At 28.8% G+C, this 19,387-nt stretch overlaps 1 protein-coding gene across 6 annotated transcripts in view; it reads right to left on the bottom strand.

Annotated features, from left to right (window-relative positions):
• Window positions 1-3,547: 3,547 nt before the first annotated feature.
• LOC106790128 (proton-coupled amino acid transporter 4) overlaps window positions 3,548-19,387 on the bottom strand; it is a 42,154-nt gene continuing 26,314 nt past the window's right edge. For 5 of the 6 annotated variants that reach the window (XM_014754845.1, XM_014754842.1, XM_014754843.1 and 2 more), the window contains 4 exons: window positions 18,934-19,019; window positions 9,350-9,757; window positions 7,607-7,985; window positions 3,548-4,402 (listed from right to left, as the gene is read on the bottom strand). In XM_014754845.1, the coding sequence (XP_014610331.1) occupies window positions 3,812-4,402; window positions 7,607-7,985; window positions 9,350-9,757; window positions 18,934-19,019 (1,464 nt within the window). In that variant the 3' untranslated portion in view covers window positions 3,548-3,811. Of the gene's footprint in view, window positions 4,403-7,606; window positions 7,986-9,349; window positions 9,758-13,904; window positions 14,504-18,933; window positions 19,020-19,387 lie in introns of those variants that run through there. The other variant, XM_014754841.1, reaches the window with a different exon arrangement.

Below are 19,387 nucleotides of genomic sequence, written 5' to 3'. Positions count from 1 at the left end.
GACGAGAAGTAAACTCGTAGAGATATTTTTGTTACAATCTATTTGTATTGATCTATTGTATTTGAAGTGATCATTGTCTTATTTATAATAAAAGAAAGCTGTACATATTGTTGATTCAGTTTCAACTTAGCATCAACCGTTGTACAATCATTCAACCATAGTTACCATCATTACCAAGCCAAAGAAATTGCTTATATATATAAGAAACAAAAAATTTAATTATTAAATATAATATATTATTAGATTTTGTGTTAAAATAATATTAATCAAAGAAAACAATCATACTCTAATAATGAACTATTCCGTACTTACAAAACATTTCAGCAAACAATAAAAGTATTCAGCACACTCAAAGGGTTAATTAAATATTTGTTTTAATTTTTTAGTATAAAACTACACGTATGTCACTAGGTTACATAGTTATTTTTATGTGTTTTAACAAAATTAAGAGATGTACAAATATTCTTATTGATTGTAGATTTCACCAATTGATTTTTTATTTCTTTATTTATTAATTTCACAAATTATACAAGTAAATTATTATTTTTTAGCGTCATATCTTATCTCAAAATTTCAGAAAATTTGTCTTCTTTGTATAAAAAAAATATTAGTTATTAAATAATTTCACACACACAAAATTTTGTATAAAATTGATTGGTTTACAGACTCACTGTATCTTACAATAAAATTCATTGAATCGATCATATATATTCATGAATTGTTCTAAGAAAATACAGTTAGAGATTGATTTTTACGTTTAAAAAAAAGAATAAGAAAAACTGCGCAGTAAGATGACGTTCAAAGATAATAACAAATCAAACGAGCAATCCCGATTCGTCATTTAAGACAAGGTGATTAAAAAAAGTAATTAAATTAAGAGAAAAAAAAAGTATTTGCAAGTTGTTTTATTTATTATAATATATAACGTTTATATAGTATGTCGATAGATATAAATTAACAAATTTCGGCAAAGAAAAAAGGAAAGAAAACATTTGTGCACATAAACTTAAACTACTCGGCATCGTAATAAAATTTTGTTTTTTAATGCTTAAAAAAAAAAAAAGGAAAGAAAGAGAGAAAAAAACTCCCATAAAAGTTAACATCTAAGATTGGCATTTAAGTGATTGTTTTGCACATTACTTTTTTATGAACTATAATAACATGCATATCATAATATTATAATAAATTAATGTGCGAATAAGCGTGATTGTAGAAACATGATTTTTTAAATTATAAGTCGATGCTTGATATTATCTCATGCAATTAAATATATAAACCAATAAAAACTGTGTTATATATTTGTCTCAATATAAAATTTCTTCACAGTTAATTAAAAACAACACACACCGATCAAAATTTCGTTCCATTTATTTCCATTTTTTCACTCGAATTTTTTCTTTTTTTTTTTTGTTTTGTTTTTTTTTTGTCTCTAAATACCAACGAGTTACATCTTCTCAATTTATATTTTAATTAATTGTTTGTTTTTTGCTAAAAACATATAATCGAATTGAATATAAAAATAGCGTTTAATACTAATAAAGTCGTATAAAGAATCACAGCGACTAATTTATTCACAATGACACACTTACAATAATAATAATAATTATAATTATTATAATTATTATTATTATTATTATTAACATTATTATCAACATCATAGCATCGACTAATTATTTTTTGTCTTACGCATTATTTACGTTTTCTAATGGTTACAACGGTCCTTCTCTAAGTTATTATTGTGTGTCCTCGTATATATTATTATTATTATTAATATTATTATTTATTTATTTAATATTATCATTATTATTATTGTCGAACACTCAGGTTGTATTATAAACAAATACATACATATGTAAGACACCTGAAGGGGAGAAAAAAAGTAAAAAGTTTGCTCACAACTAAAAAACTTGTCACCCCCCGGTGTGTTCTACTTTTTTTTTTGTTCGTCGGATATACACATATACATATATATATAAACAAATAAGTATATGTATATAAAATACACATACAGGTATACATACGTAGGACTCATCGAACGACCGACTGTATAATGGCACCGTTCTTGCAAAATTACAGACAGTTATTAATAATCATTTACAAAAAAAAAAAAATAAAAAACGAAGGAACATCTACGATTATTATTATCATTATTATAATTATTATTTTTCCACCTTCTATCTCTTTATATTCTCTTTATTTGTTGTTGTTGTGTTGTTGTTATTGTTGTTGTTATTTTTCTTTTTTTTTCTTTTAGAAACAAAAATTACAGACAATAGTTCGTAATTTTTAGTTTAATCGAAAAACTAATCTCTCAATTTTCAAATATTATTCCTTCAATTTTCTGTTTATATCAAAATTTTATTATGAAAATTCGAATGAAATACTATTTCGGTTCGAAGCTCGAAAAATCTACGGGAACACTTTTTCTTTGTTTTCTTTTTAATTAATTAATTAATTAATACTGCATCTCGAAAATCAGAAGTACGCACGTTTTAATTTTTTATTTCTTTTTTTTTTTATTTATCTCTTCTTTTTAATCTTTTTTTTTTATTTTATATTTTATTTTATTTTATTTTATTTTATTTTATTTTATTTTATCACTTGTCTTAAACTCGTTAAATCGTTACTTCCAGTTTTACAGACTAGCAAACGCGCGTAAACGGCTTAGCATCTTACAATTAAAATCGATAATCTTTTGTACGATTTCGTGCATCATGCACTAGGAACAGATCAGTGGCTTCCGTCTATGACGATGCGACGATAAATTATATTCGTTCTTTTTTCCAACGTCTCTTTCTTTCTTTCTTTGTATTATTTTTTCTTTTTTTTTTTTTTCTATTTTCAAATATACAAGAAAAAAACGAAAGAGATCAAACAAATTAACATAAAACGTTGAACAAAACAAAATATTGGTATTTACTTTTAAAACAATTCTGAATTTTTTTTGCGTCAAAAGATATGAGAACGACCCTTTTTTTTAGTCGAATAATAACAAAATTTGTCGATGTTTCGTCAAAATTTGGCGTAATGATAAAAAAGAAAAAAAAAAAAAAAACAAGAAAACGTACAAAATAACGGTGTACAAAGAATCGAAAGGAAAAGAAAAATTTGTCGAAAATTGTTATAATATAAAATTATTATAGTCGAAAAAGAATGAAATTAAAAGATTAAAATATTTTTTTTTTTTTTTTTTTCGTTAATTTTTCGTTACAATCGATGATCACAACGTTGGATAAATATATATCTCGTTTCACCGAAAAATCTACTAAACATATAAAGAAATAATGAATAATGTACGACATGTGTATTAATTTTACTATGTGGTATAATATTATATCAAATAGAGATATCTAATAGAACTAAAAAAAAAAAAAAACAAACGAGATAATTGAAAGCGAAAGGAAAATTTAAATTGCGGTGTCATCATCATCGTCAATACGATCATCGATATCATCGCGATCGCGATTAGTTTAATAAAATAATCTAAGCAGCTCGTACTCATATTTTTCGCGATTACTTGTCGGGTTAATCGTTTTTTCATTATTCGTTCATGATGGTATGTTTATTTGAACGTCATACTAGGCCGCAGCCATCTTTTCATCTTCTCATCTTCATCTTCATCTTCATCTTCATCTTCATCTTCACCTTTATCTTCATCTTCATCAGTTTGCTTCTTCTAGGCAATTATCCTTCCGGAAAATAGGAATGCGAGCGAGGGCACGAACTTAAACAGAACTGGGCGTTTCTAATACGCAAGTAAAAATGATTGTTATTCGTTCGCGCCGCTCCTCATCTTGCCCAATTAATCTGTTCACTTTTGCTCAATGATTTCTTTGATGCTGACATAAGAGCCAGTTAAAAAGCCGAGCACGCCGAAACAGATGATAGCAAGATTTTTCCATAATCTCCATTTGTACCTTCCAAGGCCATTTTCTTGTTCCCAAACTGTGACCAATTCGATAACCGATGGAAACATCATGCCAAGTGTTGACAAACAAACAGCTCCGACTAATGAAATGAACGGGCCTAGTGATGGCATAGCAATTGCCACGGATACCGTGAAAATTACCAAAAATATTCTAAGCGAATATTCGGCAAATACTTTTCTAGAACCAAAATAATGTCGAATGTTTTTCCATATGATTTCCATCGGTACGTAGAATTGTAATCCATAAGTAAAGAATATCGCAATGGCAATCATTATTTTAGCTGATTGGGCAAGTATTTCGTCTTGGGGTGGATTTAACGTGATCGATGCTGCTGTTTTTTCACCGTATTTCCAATATCCGAAGAAACCTACGGTACTGTACAACAATACGACGAAAAACATTCCGGTATTTAAGACTCCTGGACAACCAATGAAATGGGTTGGGGTTTTCATGTTGTTTTCCAAAGGCATTACCTGTAAACAATAATTACAATTACTTTTTTATGAAAGATTCAACACCGAAACCTATTTTATTTGACTATTCAATTATTCTATATACTCTATAAAAGATAAACGTAATCCGATTTTGTTGTTGACCGTATCGCTAATTTTGCTGGAATCAATTTTAAACTATATGTAATATTTAGAGTTTTTTCTTTCCTTATCATTTTTATCTGTGAATTAATCCTTTTAGTTTACAAAAAAAAAATGACCCATATTGCACCGAAATTTTATTTCTTTTTAAATTAAATAGAAATTGATTATTATTAACAAATGAATAACGTAATATAAATACATACATACCAAAATAATAATAATAATCATAGTAATAATTGAATTAAGTTTTTTGTTATAAGCTGAAACTCAAATAGTTTCCCAACGTGTACATTTACGCATCCAAAAAAAAAGATGGGACACTTTTAATACCGTCGTATCACAAAGAATTAAACGAAATGTATTAACTCGACACGCAGGAACTGCGTTAGGATCGCAGAAACCGGGCGACATAATTGGAAAGTTTAATAACAGTTCTTAACCTTTTAACTGGGGATGATGAGTTAACTCGTCATAATACTTTAAAGACGACGCGAGTCTATTTAAACTCGATACATCATTTGATTTTTTTTTTCTTTTTTTTATTTAAGGACATATAGGGGTAAGTTTGCTTAAATCATACATTTGAATCTGTGAATTGAATATCGTATGAACATTATTCTCCTATAATGGCCATTAATTATTCAATAACGTCAACAATATTAATTGATATGATCAGTGTTATTTGTTACAGACTGATGAGTACTATAGCATTAAATCTTACTTATCTTATCTTATCTTATTTTATGTATATTATATTTGATAGGTTTAACAACGTTATATTATTTATTCATGAATTTTTGTTCCTTTTTAAAATATATTTATTCTATAACGTAATTTCTTTTTCTCTAACGCGAATTCCTCGTACGCAACGAGGTATATAATATAATAAAATGTGAGAATTTACAAATTAAATTTGTTTCGATTTAAATTTACATTCTTGTTTTCGTAGCTAGCGATTTTGTTGTTTTTCGTGTATAATTTGTTTCCTTTTTTTTAAATTTTTATTTTTCAACACTATTATCAAGAATAATTTGTGAAAAATAAAGAATTTTTGATTTTAAACTTTTCGTTACTAGCGCCGACTATAGCCGGCATCCATGCAATAACCTGTGTATACGAGTGCCGACTATAATCGTCAAGAAAATTCGATTTTTTCTATAATCTTTTGATTTTATTGACCCGTATTGAATTAATCTTACTAAAAATATATTTTGAACGTAAATATATTCTGAACGACAAAATAAATCACCAAAAGTTGGCATTGAGAAACGAAAGTAAATAATATTCCACAGTTTTGTGCCATGTTCCATGTTCCATTGTTTTCATGCGTAAATGTATACATATAGCAATATGAAAATGCAATTATTATTATTCTTTCTCATGTTTTTTATATTATGTTATTCCTTCGTTAATAAAAATAAATAAACTTTGTGTAATTTAAAAAGAAATAAAATTTCTTTGCAGTCCTCAAGTCTTTTTTTAATTTTCTAAAATTGTTTTCCTCAAAGGATTAAGCTGAATGAGTTATAAACAATCCACAAATGAATAGCACAAATTTAATATGATCTAAACCAACAATACTGAACACATGCAACCCGGCAGTCCGAAATGGTCAATCATAAATTTTTCTTTTTTTTTTGTTTGTAGCAATAAAAATTGAATGACAGCAAATTGACCCCTACCCTACCAACTTCCCACCTTTCCTGACTAATCACTCATATAAACAATATCATAGTATTAATATTTAAATACTAAATAGATTTATATTATTTTGCCATCCCTATGACGTTTGTTTTTTAACTATTAGTTTTAAAAATATCTATTAGGGTGAACCAAAAGTTCGTAATTTTGTTTAATTATTATTTCCAAAGTAAATTTTACAAAAACAATTTCTTATGGAGTTTATAACACAATAAACTCACGAACTTTTGGTTCACCTTAATATTTCAACCAATGCCACCAATGTACGGCCCATTTGTTATAAGAAAAGGACGTGTATGAAGCCCACGAAAGAAAAATAGGTTTGAATAGGAATAAGTTTGAATAGGAACGAGTTTATAAATCCAATAGAATAGATTTGGTCTAACAAGGAGACCTTACGGTTGTGCCCTCACTGATTTTAACGAACTTTGATATAATAGTAGTATACCCTTAGGGTGTTAACGTGGTAAAGTATTTTATCAAAATGCGAAGCCGATTTTGCGAAAAATGCTTTTAAAGTTGTGAATTTTTTGTATACATATTTACATTATCTTAAATGCGACCGCTTATCAAGTGGCGCGCTAGCGTAAGTAATAGCGTGCTCACTTCTCGTGCTGATAGTTAGTAGTTCAATCCTTCATCGGGAAACTTTTTTTTAATAATTTTTTTCTATTTGTTTTTAAATTGTTTTTTCATAATTCTTAATTTTTAAATATATACAGGAAAGAGAAAATTATTTATTACAAAAAAATTAGGAATAAATAATTTTTTAACATCTTGCGCAAATAATAAAGGAACATTGATTAGTATTTGTTAGTATATTGAAGATTTATCTATCTCCATATACCTGTTAAAAAATTAAATGTTAACTGTAATTCAAGTAATCGATTTTCCTTTATTATTTGCGCAAGATGTTAAAAAATTTATTAGTTCTAATTTTTTTGTAATAAATAATTTTCTCTTTCCTGTATACATTTAAAAATTTAAAAATATGAAAAAGCAATTTGAAAACAGATAGAAAAAAATGATTAAAAAAATTTCCCCCATGAAGGATCGAACACTAACTAGCAGCACGAGAAGCGAGTACGCTACTACTTACGCTAGCGCGCCACTTGATAGACAATCACATTTAAGATAATATAAATATGTATACAAAAAATTCAAAACTTTAAAAGCATTTTTATCAAAATTAGCTTCGCATTTTGATAAAATACTTTACCACGTTAACACCCTAAAGGTATACTACTAATATACCAAAGCTAGTTAAAGTCAGTGAGGGCATAACCGTAAGGTCTCCTTGTAAGAAATGGAAAGTTTAGAGTTAAAGAACAACGTTGGCAATTTTAATATGATAAAATAGATCAGAATGATAATACTTACGACACCAATGCCTTCAAGAGCAAAGATTGCTGTACCGAAAAAGAGTGGAAGTTGTGCCCATGTAGAAAAGTTAGGTACATCGCTGATCGTTGGTAAATCAGTAAATATATAATAGAAAGTTATTCCCATTCCTGTAGCGATCAATATATTGGCAAGCATAGAAAATGGTGCCAGGTACTTAAGATTTCTCACGAGAGAAAATATTATGAGGAAAGGTAAAAGTGCGGCCATGTATAATCTTAATCGATTAACTGATTCCCAATCTTGGCCCATTTGCGTGTAATACGTTACAACCTCTTCGAGATTCGTCGCAATAAATACGATATATACGCAACAGCATCCGATCAGATCAATTACGAGAAAGAGATTGATGGTGGCCCTGAAAGATAAAAAAAAATTTAAAAATGACAAAACAATTCACGGTCATATCTATCACGAGAAAAAAAAACATAATAATTGACGGTGACCCTGTGTGAATGGTAAATCAAATTCAGGGTATCATATATATGGTGTTCTAAAAATCACTTTATCCGAACTAACAAAGAAATTTATATTCGTATTAAAATGTCATTTTAAAATAACACTGCATGTAACCAAAGATTTATATTTTCGAATGAAAAATATAATTTTGTAATATATCAATTTGTTGTTTTATTTCTTTTTTTTCTATTCTATTCTATTCTATTAGAGATAAAGTGACTTTTGGTATAACCTTGGTACGAGAATCGGACACGAAATTTTTATTCATATTTTATATTCAATATGTGTATTTTATTTTATTTTATATTGAAAATTAATACTATTCTTTAAAAACGTTTATTCGAATTTAATAAATCGATAATCGGCAATGTTCAACATCCATTGAATTATATAACTCTACGCGCGGTTATATTTAGTTTAGCATAGTTATTCATTATTTTTGTGACGAATTTATAAATTTCGAATATAAATTCCAAATATAATTCACATGCGTCTCGTAAAACTTCTATACAAAAAATATTCGTCATTTACCAGACAAATACGACTCATAGGGCTTAAAACACAAAATTATTGAAAGTTTCATTTACAAAATGTAAATCGTTTATTTTGAAAATGGTGCAAGTCCATTTTTTGTTGTTTCGAGAACATTAAAATTAATTATGTCAAATCTGACAATGTTTCTATTAATTTGTCAATATATGTAATTTGATTATATAAATTTCTTTTAGGCTAATTTAACTAAAATAATGTATATTTACGGGCTGCAAATGAACTTTACACCACTTTCAAAATTAGTTAATTGTTTAAATCGTTTAATTAGGTAGATAGGTTTTTTGTTGAAACGAAATTTTCTCGTTTCATTTCATGTGAAATGAATTTATCATGTTGTCTATATTGTTTTATAATATCGTAATAATCCTGTGGTGTATACAGGAAATTCTTTTCTCTTGTTTTTCTATAGAAATTAGATTAAACCATTTTCATAATCAATGGTTACGTAATTTCTTTTATTGGCCAATTTTAAATTAGATAATCCACCAAGCAGTGACACTTTTACAGAAATTAAATATTAACAAATTATAAATCTAAAGTTGACACTAAATGAATCATAAAAATTACGTGATATATGAATTTTGTTTTATTTTCAAATTGACTTACACCACTTTCAAAATAAACGGTCAATACGTTTTATTGCTTAGGAAAAAACAAATCGAAAACAAGTAAAATAAGTATGAAAAAAACAAAGAAAGATATTAAACTCACTTGGCAAGACGAGCATACTTTTGTACGCCTTCGGGACCAACGAGAAAAGCTGCTTCAGCAACATCAGCAAATCCCAAACTTGGAGTTTGTGTCCTTCTACAAAGAGCGTGTGCACATTTGACCAGTATATGTACACAATAAGTGCAAACGGCACCGATGAAAAAAGTCGCGAATAGGCCAAAAATGAGTCCAGCATTTCTAAAGGCCAATGGCATAGCCAGTATACCAGTACCAAGACTTCCTTTGAGCAGATGTATCAGAGTATCAAGATCCGAAGTTGGATGGGCCAATTTTCGATGTTCGAATGGATCATAAAGGGCTGCCTCTTCGTCATTGGGTCGTTCCACGAGAGGTAAAGTAGACCCATTCGTAACGGTGATTGGTACATCATTTTTCTCGCACTTGTATCTGTAAAACCGTGAACGTTAGTTTGGGTTATAAATGAAATAAAAAGTAAAAAGGTTGTACGATCTGTCATATATATATTATAGTATATATATCAAATCTCTAGATCTATTATACATGTATATATTTGTAATAGATATGAATACACATACATATACATACATAATGATATTATAATTATATATATATCTAACGATTTATATGTAAAAAGTATATACGTAATTAAGTATTATATTTTATGCTTATGGAAAAAGGGAAAGTTTTCCTTTCTAGCCGCGAAAACACGACAAACGGAAAATATTTGTACAAAAGGATTTAGGAACGTTGCAGTTCTTTTCTTTTATTTTTCTTTTATTTTTTATTTTCTAAAATCTTTCTACTCGTTCTTTCATAGAAATAGATTTCCGATAAGCGTACGCGTATATTTGACTCTTGTTTCTCTTTGGTTGTAAAAATAAAAATAAATTTTGATAAAAGGTGGGAAGAAGGAAAAGGAAGAGGATAAAGAAGAAGATAAAGATGAGAATAAAGGAAAGATAAAAGCAAAGGAAGTAACAAAGAATACAAACAAACGGAAACATGCTCGTACGTTTGTATAATGCGTATACATAACCAATTAGCTGCGATTAACGAGAATACTTGTCAATCGTAATTATATATTTTACGACGAGTTTACTCGTCATGCGGAATAAAGTAATTACCATTTGTTATTTAATCGATTAGTTGTGGTAACCTCGTCAAAAAGTGTATTAAGTGTAATTAAATTATGTCGTAGAAATCAAACGGTGACGAGTATACTCGGCAAACAAGGGAGTATATATATATATATGTAGCTGTTATAATATTGAATTAAGTTTTTAATCAAATAATTGTTTTACTCTTTTTTTTTTATCTTTCTATGAAAAGTATACGCGTCATAGCACAAAATATTACAATTTTTTTCGCATGAAAAGTATAATCGTCATAACAAAATAATATTGCAATTTTTCCATGACGTGTATACTCGTCATAAGAAAATAATATTGCAATTAATCCATAACGTTGTAACACAAAATATTGCAATTTATGCATAAATAATATACTCATCATAATAAAATAATATTGCAATTTCTCCATAACGAATATACGCATCATAGCACAAAATATTACTAATTCTTTTTCATGAAAAGTATAGTCGTCATAATAAAATAATATTGCAATTAATCCATAACGTTGTAACACAAAATATCTCAATTTATGCATAAATAATATACTCATCATAATAAAATAATATTGCAATTTGTCCATAACGAGTATACTCGTCACAATAAAATAATATTGCAATTTCTCCATGACGAATATACGCGTCATAATAAAATAATATTGCAATTAATCTATGACGAGTGTACTCGTTATAAAATAAATAAATTATCTCAATTTATACATGAAAAGTATACTCGTTATAAAACAAATTATTGCAATTTATTTATGAAAAGTATACTCGTCATAATAAAATAATATGGCAATTAATCTATGACGAGTATACTCGTCGTCTACAGCCAATTGGATAAATATATACAATCTAATGAAATAGGAACGAAAATTATTCAAAATGGATAGCGAAGGATTATGAAAAGGATTCATCGATAGAGCGGAAGCCTTGAGAAACGTAATTATGCTCGAAGATGAATACCGAAGATTCGCGTTATAGAAAAATCACAATGTAGAGATAACATACGAAACGAACAGTAAACGGTAAGTCGATGGATAAATACAAAGAAGAACAACAACTAAATTCAAGTCAAAAGCGAACAAAATTCTGGTATATCGCGATTATTAAACTGACATAACTTGATCTCTTTTTATTGATTGATTGATTTATTTATTTATTTATTATTATTTCGAAATTAATTTTTCGGACGGACGAGAGCGAGCTACGAACGTTTCTTTAACGAAATTCTGATGTATGCTGCGAATTTATCGCAGATTCGATTTCGGCGCGTTCCCACGCATTATTTTTCTCCTTTTTTCTTTCCCCCTCTCTCTCTCTCTCTCTCTCGCGCTTTCTTTCTCTCTTTCTCTCCCTCTCTCTCTCTCTCTCTCTCTCTCTTTCCCTTTCCATTTCTCCCATTCTTTCGAATCTTCTTTTTTATCCTGTAGAAAGAAATCTTACTCGCGCATGTAATAACGGCTTTGAAAATCCGTTTATTTTGGCGGAGCTTATGATAAAGAGAGACATTATATATTTGTGTGTTTATACAAAAATTTTGTACGTGTGTATCGTAGAGTTGATTCGAACAAAAATATTTCGACGCTAACTAGTCAATTATACGACAATTACTTTTACCACTTCGTATTGCGGTTTCATAGAAAATCGACATGATTATTGTTTTTAGCAATCGGTTATTTGTTAACATTGATTAACATTTATAATCTATACGTTAAATAATGAAAATTATTCGAAGAAATAAGTAACAGTAAATATAATATACTGGAATTGCATTTCGTTATACGAAATTGAAAACTTTGTGTTCATTCGTTTCGAATTTATTTCGAAGTACCGATAAAGTTGGGTTATTGTTTTATTAAAACAATAATTAATACATAAAACGCGAATTTTGCAAAAGTACTTATTAAATAAATGTCCGTTAATTTTTCTACTCAAATCAAAGCTATCGGATCTTATGTTAATCTTATTGAATATTAATGGGGATTCATTTTTGATAGGAAAATTCGAAAAATTTCAATTTATTCAATAACCAAATTTTGAAACATAGATTCGAAAATGATTGGATAAATATCAGAATGTTTTGTACAAATTAAAAAATAATTTTTTCAAACAGATTAACAATAAAAAATGTTCTAAAACAAAATGATTACATTGTAAAGTATTACAATTTTATTTTCATACGCTGAATGTGCCACGCTAATTTGTCAATACGAATATGTTATTATGCGTTAAATATTACGTTGAATTATTATTGATTAGAACAAATAAGTTTAAAGTATGTAATTATGTACAATGTATTAATCCTAATGGGGGTCACCGGTGGCTCCCGTAACGTTTAAATGAATTTCATTGTTTTGGCTTGATTAAAAAAATTTTGCGAAAAAAACCACGCTATGAAATACAAAAAAATGTCATGAGAAGCCAAAAACAGACAATGATTATGTAAAATATGTTAGAGAAAAAATTGCAAAAGGCAAAATATTCTTTCAAAAATGTTGTGACATATTATGAAAACTATACCAATTCACATTTACTTTGTTCAAAATGTATAAATACAACAAGTCGCAATTTGCTTGTATAATATTTAATCTATTAACTTAATTATTATCATCAAATTACAAAAAATTGAAATTTCTTCGAATTATATGTTTCTAGTAATCATAATTAATGTATTTCTATTAATCCTAAAACTTACAATTAGTAATGATCACTGATTAATCCCGTGTTATTCAACGTATTAATTAGATTCTCGTATAAAATGAGTTTCATTATTGCGAATTCCTATAACGTGTCAAATATATTACAGCTATTGTTTTAATATAACGCGATTCCTCATACAACACAGTATACTGGGTATCAAATGTTTTTCCGTACAAACGTCACGAACATATTTTACTCACAAAAATAAAATAAAAAAAGGTTTTATAAACATATATCATTTGAAGCTTTATTAAAATGTTATAAAACAAATTGTAAAACAGTTTAAATGTCTTGCTTAAAAATAATATGCAGCGGTTTTGCGTACGTTGTTTAATATCTTTGAGTGATTCAAGGTATTCTTCTCTAAACAATAGTTTGGTCACCTAGATCACTTAACCTAACCTCAATAGATTTTTATTTCTGAGAGATACTAAAACAAAAAGTGAGATGCAGTTGCATCCTTAATTCGCGTAATTATATAATTATAAGTATCTCAAGAGGATAATAAATGACCTAATAGCTAAGAACAATAATCAATGTGATGATTGTTTTACAAAGAACCGAAATATGAAGTCACAAAGCTGGTCTTACTATAGTGTCCAAATATTTAAATGAATCACTGTACTTATGTATGTGTGTATGTATGTATTTCTGTATATAAATAATAAAAAGTGTTGTAAAAATCATGTTGAAATAAGGTCGTGTTTAAATAGATAGAGTTGTGTATAGGTATATAGGTACCCATTTAAGGTGCTTGCAGTAGTTTTCTCTCTCTCCGTAGTCGTCCGAAGCTTTCTGTGTCTGAGAAAGCTCCGAATGGAGCTTTTGCGTAGCTTGTCGTACGCAATGCGTGTCAGGTCAGGCTCAGAGGAAGCTGCCACCACCGCACTGCATCCCAATAGACGCATAATTACCCAGCGCCAAGACACAGTACGACGACAAACAGGCCTTCTTTGCTTTCTGACAATATTTTGCTCATGTGCTCTATCTCTATCTCTCTCTCTCTCTCTACATATATATCTCTCTGTCTCTCTATCTCTCTTTCTCTCTTTCTATTTATACATTTGCACATTTTTGCCGAGGAACAATTTCATTTCAAATAACGCGCCTTTCTATTTTTCATTTTGTATTCAAAACAACGCCATCTATCCACGACGACGACAATGACGACGACGAAGACATTTTTTCTTTTCTTTTTCTTTTTTTTTTCTCTTTCTTTCTTTTTCTTTCTCTTTTTCTCTCTTATTTGCATAATTCGTGCCAATTCCGTTATTTTATTAACAATCAGTTTGTTTGACATTTTTGTTTTTTTCTTTTAGCTCTCTTTCTCTCTCTCTCTCTCTCTTTATATTTCTCATTCTCTCCCACTCTCTCTCTCTCTCTCTCTCTCCCTCTCACTCCCTCTCTCTCTCTCTCTCTCCCTCTCGCCCTATTTTTTTTGTTTTTTGATTTTACATACTCGACAATTCAAAACTAACCTCTTAACTGTGCCCCTAGAACAGGGGTACTCAACCTTTTTCCTTCGGGTGCCGCATAATGTTCATTTCCTATATCAAGCAGGCCGCACATTGGCGCCGATTGAAAATCGATGACTAAAAGAAAGGAAAAAAAAAAAAAAAAAGGGAAAAAAAAATCATGTCTAGGTGTGCCGGGCCGCACGCGGCCCGTGACCGCAAAGTTTGGTATGACTGCCCTAGATGACGAGTATACTCGTCAAACGTCGAGTATTTGCAATTGCTGTGTTGTAACATTTAATCGAATTATAACGAAATAACCACTAAAATTTTTTCTTTTTTTTTTTTTTTTTCAAAATTAATTAACTTAAAAAGCATATTAGAAGGAAAACAATTGATCTTTAAAGGCTCGTAAAGAAGAAAAATTCAAATGACTGCTTTTAATAATAATAATAAGCAGCAATATTTTTTTTATCTTTCTATTTCATTGAAAAGCAATTATATTCGTTTTCTGTCAAAAATAAAAACCATTATTTAAAAAAAAAACAATATATCGAATATATAATATAAATAAATAATTTACGAATGTGTAAATATACAAATGGTTTAAAAAATGTTTAAAAACATCGTGTTCAATGTTGAAGTAAAAAATTTGATGACAAATGAATAAATATTAAAAATATATAAATATTCTCGTACGAAGAGTATGCTCGTCATTCACAGTTAAGAGGTTATAAAAGATCGTCCATTTTTAAATTAGGTGTGTACAGTATTGTCATTTACGTTCGTCCGTTCGTCATGTCGTTTCGCGTCGCGGTCGCGTTTCGCGGCTTTCTGCACAACCAATAATCGGTTGGTGTTTTCATTATTTTCATCGTCAGCTCATCCGGACGAACAGATTTATATTTTTTGCATATATATTTTTTTTATTCATTCTTAATAACTGCAACGCAGTTCAACGATATACATATATCGTCATATCTATCTTTCTCTCAATTGTTACTCGCAGAGCACTTTGTTCAAGCCCGATATATATGCCCGGAGTTTGTTTATACACGAGTCTGGAATCATATAAATGCACATATTATACAGTAAAGACAGATCGTTTATCCTTTAAATATTAAACTACTACTTTTTCGTTTTTCGCTTTTATTTTATTTTATTTTAATTTTTTTTTTATTATTTTTGCATACCGCATGACGCCTCGACCACGAAACATTTTATTCCTGCTGATTTTCACGAGGAAACCAATCATTCGAATTATTTTTTCTGCTGCACCCTCCTCATTCTCCCCCTCCTTCTCCTTGTTCTTTTACGCGAGAACAAAATCGTTTCATGATTTAGCACCATTACTATACTATTTTTGTTCCATCATATAGTACGCCATCTTTGAATTCGTCAAGATTTTTTATTTCGTCAAGGTTTCGCCCGTTTTATCATTGATCATTGAAAAAGGTTGAATGGTTTCAATTAAATCATCATTCCTGCAAAGTAATTAGCCGAATGAAGAAATATTTCTTTCAGCAAATACTTTCATAGCTTTACAAATTTGTTTTTAGACGTGACTGTACATAGTTATTGTTTTTTAAGATGACAAAAAGAGTATTTGTCACTGACGAAGCAACATTTAACTTTAATAGCTATGTAAATCAGCACATTTGTAGGATCTGAGGGAGTTCTTAACAATCAAATGTTATCGTGAAGTATAATATCTGAGATTTTCTGAAAGTAAATGTGTTGTCTTACAGGTACAATTACAGGAAATCTTTATTTAGACATATTGGAACAATACGTTTTTCCTAAAGTCAAGTAAATTGACAACATGAAAATAGCATATGTTTAATTTTCCAATAACAGGACGCACGGTGGTCCCAGATCTTCAAAACGTGACCGAATGTCGAATAAAAAATATTTTTCTTTTTCACTCTTGAAATATTTTTAATGGACTCCGTAATACCTTTTTACCACAATAAACAAGTGCTTATGCACACCTGTAAATTTTCAGTTTAAACGTGATCGTATTTGTGGCTGACTAGCTGGTTCACAGAAAATTATGGTCTTGTTAAACGCGCATATTATTTAACCGATTTCAAAACACATAAATATATAATATTCGACTGACAGTAAATACAATTGAATTATGTTTTCGAATACTCGCATAAATAACAAATGTAACTCTAAGTAAATTTTCTCAACAAATCCTGCGCTTTAATAAGCTTTCAAATTATTTATCGAAACATAACCTAAAAAATTAGCTACAACTAGCTGCTATTTTAGCTCGTATTTAAATGTAATTGTAAAGACGTTACACTTTGTCCATTACTTTAATAAATAAATTTTATGATTGTTCATTTAGAAATCGAACGTAAATATATCGAATAACTATGCATCAAATTTTAATTCACCGTAAACTGTTGCCTTCGGTTTTATTTCCGATTGATCAATTGATAGAAAAGAAAAACACAAAATTCCTACAACAAGTTTATTAAAAAATTACTTTATAGTTTATTCTCCTTCGACAAAATTCTGTCCGATCCGTTAATATCAAAAAATTGCGATCATTATCATCGTAAGCGATTATATTGTTAAATCTGTCAAATGTAAATAGTAAAGTAATGCATAATAATGACACTGATTCTTCACCGGAAAACGAAAATAATGATTGTAATGATTTCCTTAATGACGATTAAAACAATTTAAAAAATCATATCTTATATTGTTACTTTACTTCTCATAATACTTATTAATAAATATGTAATATTATCTCCAATTATAATGATATCCAAATAATCCTTGATTTTGTTTCTACCAGTTCGTTTTTTTCTTTTTTATAAAAATAATATCATATTCGTAATCAGTGACCACAAAATTCCTCAGATATTAATTTTCTAAAACATTAAACTAAATATTCATATTTTGGTCACGTATTGAAAATTTGGAACCATTATGTGACCACATTGTAACTTCATTACAATAAATATCACCTCATTTAATAACAAATTTCGAAACTGATGAATTAATAAATCCATTCCAATGTTTTAACCTCACTGGATTTGTCAACAAAAAAATACAACTATTAGAGTTTCCAAACACGTTCCGCTGGTAATTGATTATTATTTTACTATAGTTATAGTTTATAAATGATTAATTTTAAAAAAAGTATCCAACCTTTTTCAAAACGACCTTGTATTATAAAACATACCTGTAAGTGACCGTTATAAATTAAGAAATAATCATAATTCGTTGCAAAAATTGGAATCATAGAAACGCGTGACAGAAAATAAATAACGATAGAATATTAAAAATCAAAGAAAATTCTAGAACTATCGTAAAGACGGGAACGTCTTGATAATAAACTTACGTAACGTATAAATCGCATCATGATTTTTGTTTTGTTTTCTTTTTGTTTTTTACAATGATGAAATTAAATGAAAACCAATAGGAAATGATCTAATATTCGATTTAATGTCAAAGATCAAGTTCATGACGCGTGTTAACCGATAATACGAGTTCATTCTCTAATGCAATATACTTGTCGATGTTTAATACGATCTCGAATTTATAATAATAATACTAATAATAATAATAATGATGATGATGATGATTATACTAATCAAAGGAGTGAGCGAGCACGATTAAGCACGAGTTTAAAATAGCGAAAATAACGCGCTGAGGGTGCAGCAAGAACGCAATGCCTCCGTCTGATTCGCATTAAATAATTCGAAAGGTGCAACGCTTCAAGGTCATCGAATTTGGTGGCCGGTGAAGGGGGCTGGGGTAAACAAGAAATTTCATCCGATAAATTTATTCTTTTGTTTTTTGTTTTATTATTATATTATTAATATAATCATTCGAGATGTAAAAGCAGAACAAGAAAATAATAAATTGATTTACGAATTGAAGGGGAGGGGGGGGGAAGAAAAAAGAAAAAATTATTTTTAAGATAATATTGAAATTAACGCGGATTCGTGAAATCAAGAAGCGTTACTTGCGTTCCGGCTACAAAAAAAAAAACAAAAAAAACAAACTTATTGAAATATCAGCGATCAGGCGGTATGCAATGATAAGAAGGAGGTATAGAATTAAAATAAGAAAAAGGGTACACAAAGAGAGTGAGAGAATACACATATATAACGAGATGCAATGCACAATATATGATCCTCGGGGTGTCACTCACGTTCGCTCGAGCGCGGAGCAATTGGATTTGGCAATAAAGCAATGGCGATGATCGGTCGTGGTAGCGGATAACGTAATCGAACTCTCTCGATTATCACCGAACCACTTGTTCGATTTCATAAACCAACTTGGAAACTTACTTGACGAGAACCATGTCTGACAGTTCTGTTTTCACACCGTGCTTCTTTGGGTCGTATTCTGCTATCATCGGGCGCATGGGCGTCCTCTGTAAACAAATAATTATTTTGTTTAGTTAATTATTCGTATATATATATATATATATATAGTGTGTTTAAAATATTTTTAAAATTATTATCATTTGAAATATTTCTAAAGAAAACTTTGCAAGTCTAAAGGATAAATCTATAAAGTACAATATATTTATATTTTCTGAGTTCTAAAATTAAGCAAATAATAATATTAATTAATTATTCATATATATATATATTGTTTATACTAATTAAATATTTAATAAGAATTCTACAATAATTTATTATTCATTTTTTCAACTTGCAAAAGGATACATTTAAAGTGCAATATTTATATTTTCTGAGTTCTAAAATTAAGCAAATGATAATTTTAGTTAATTATTCA

This window comes from Polistes canadensis, unplaced genomic scaffold (assembly GCF_001313835.1).
Source record: "Polistes canadensis isolate GaletaPanama2010 unplaced genomic scaffold, ASM131383v1 scaffold_216, whole genome shotgun sequence".
NCBI classification, from domain to species: Eukaryota; Metazoa; Arthropoda; class Insecta; order Hymenoptera; family Vespidae; genus Polistes; species Polistes canadensis.
Note: the sequence above shows the minus strand (reverse complement) of the source record. Positions and strands in the feature narration are given on the sequence as shown.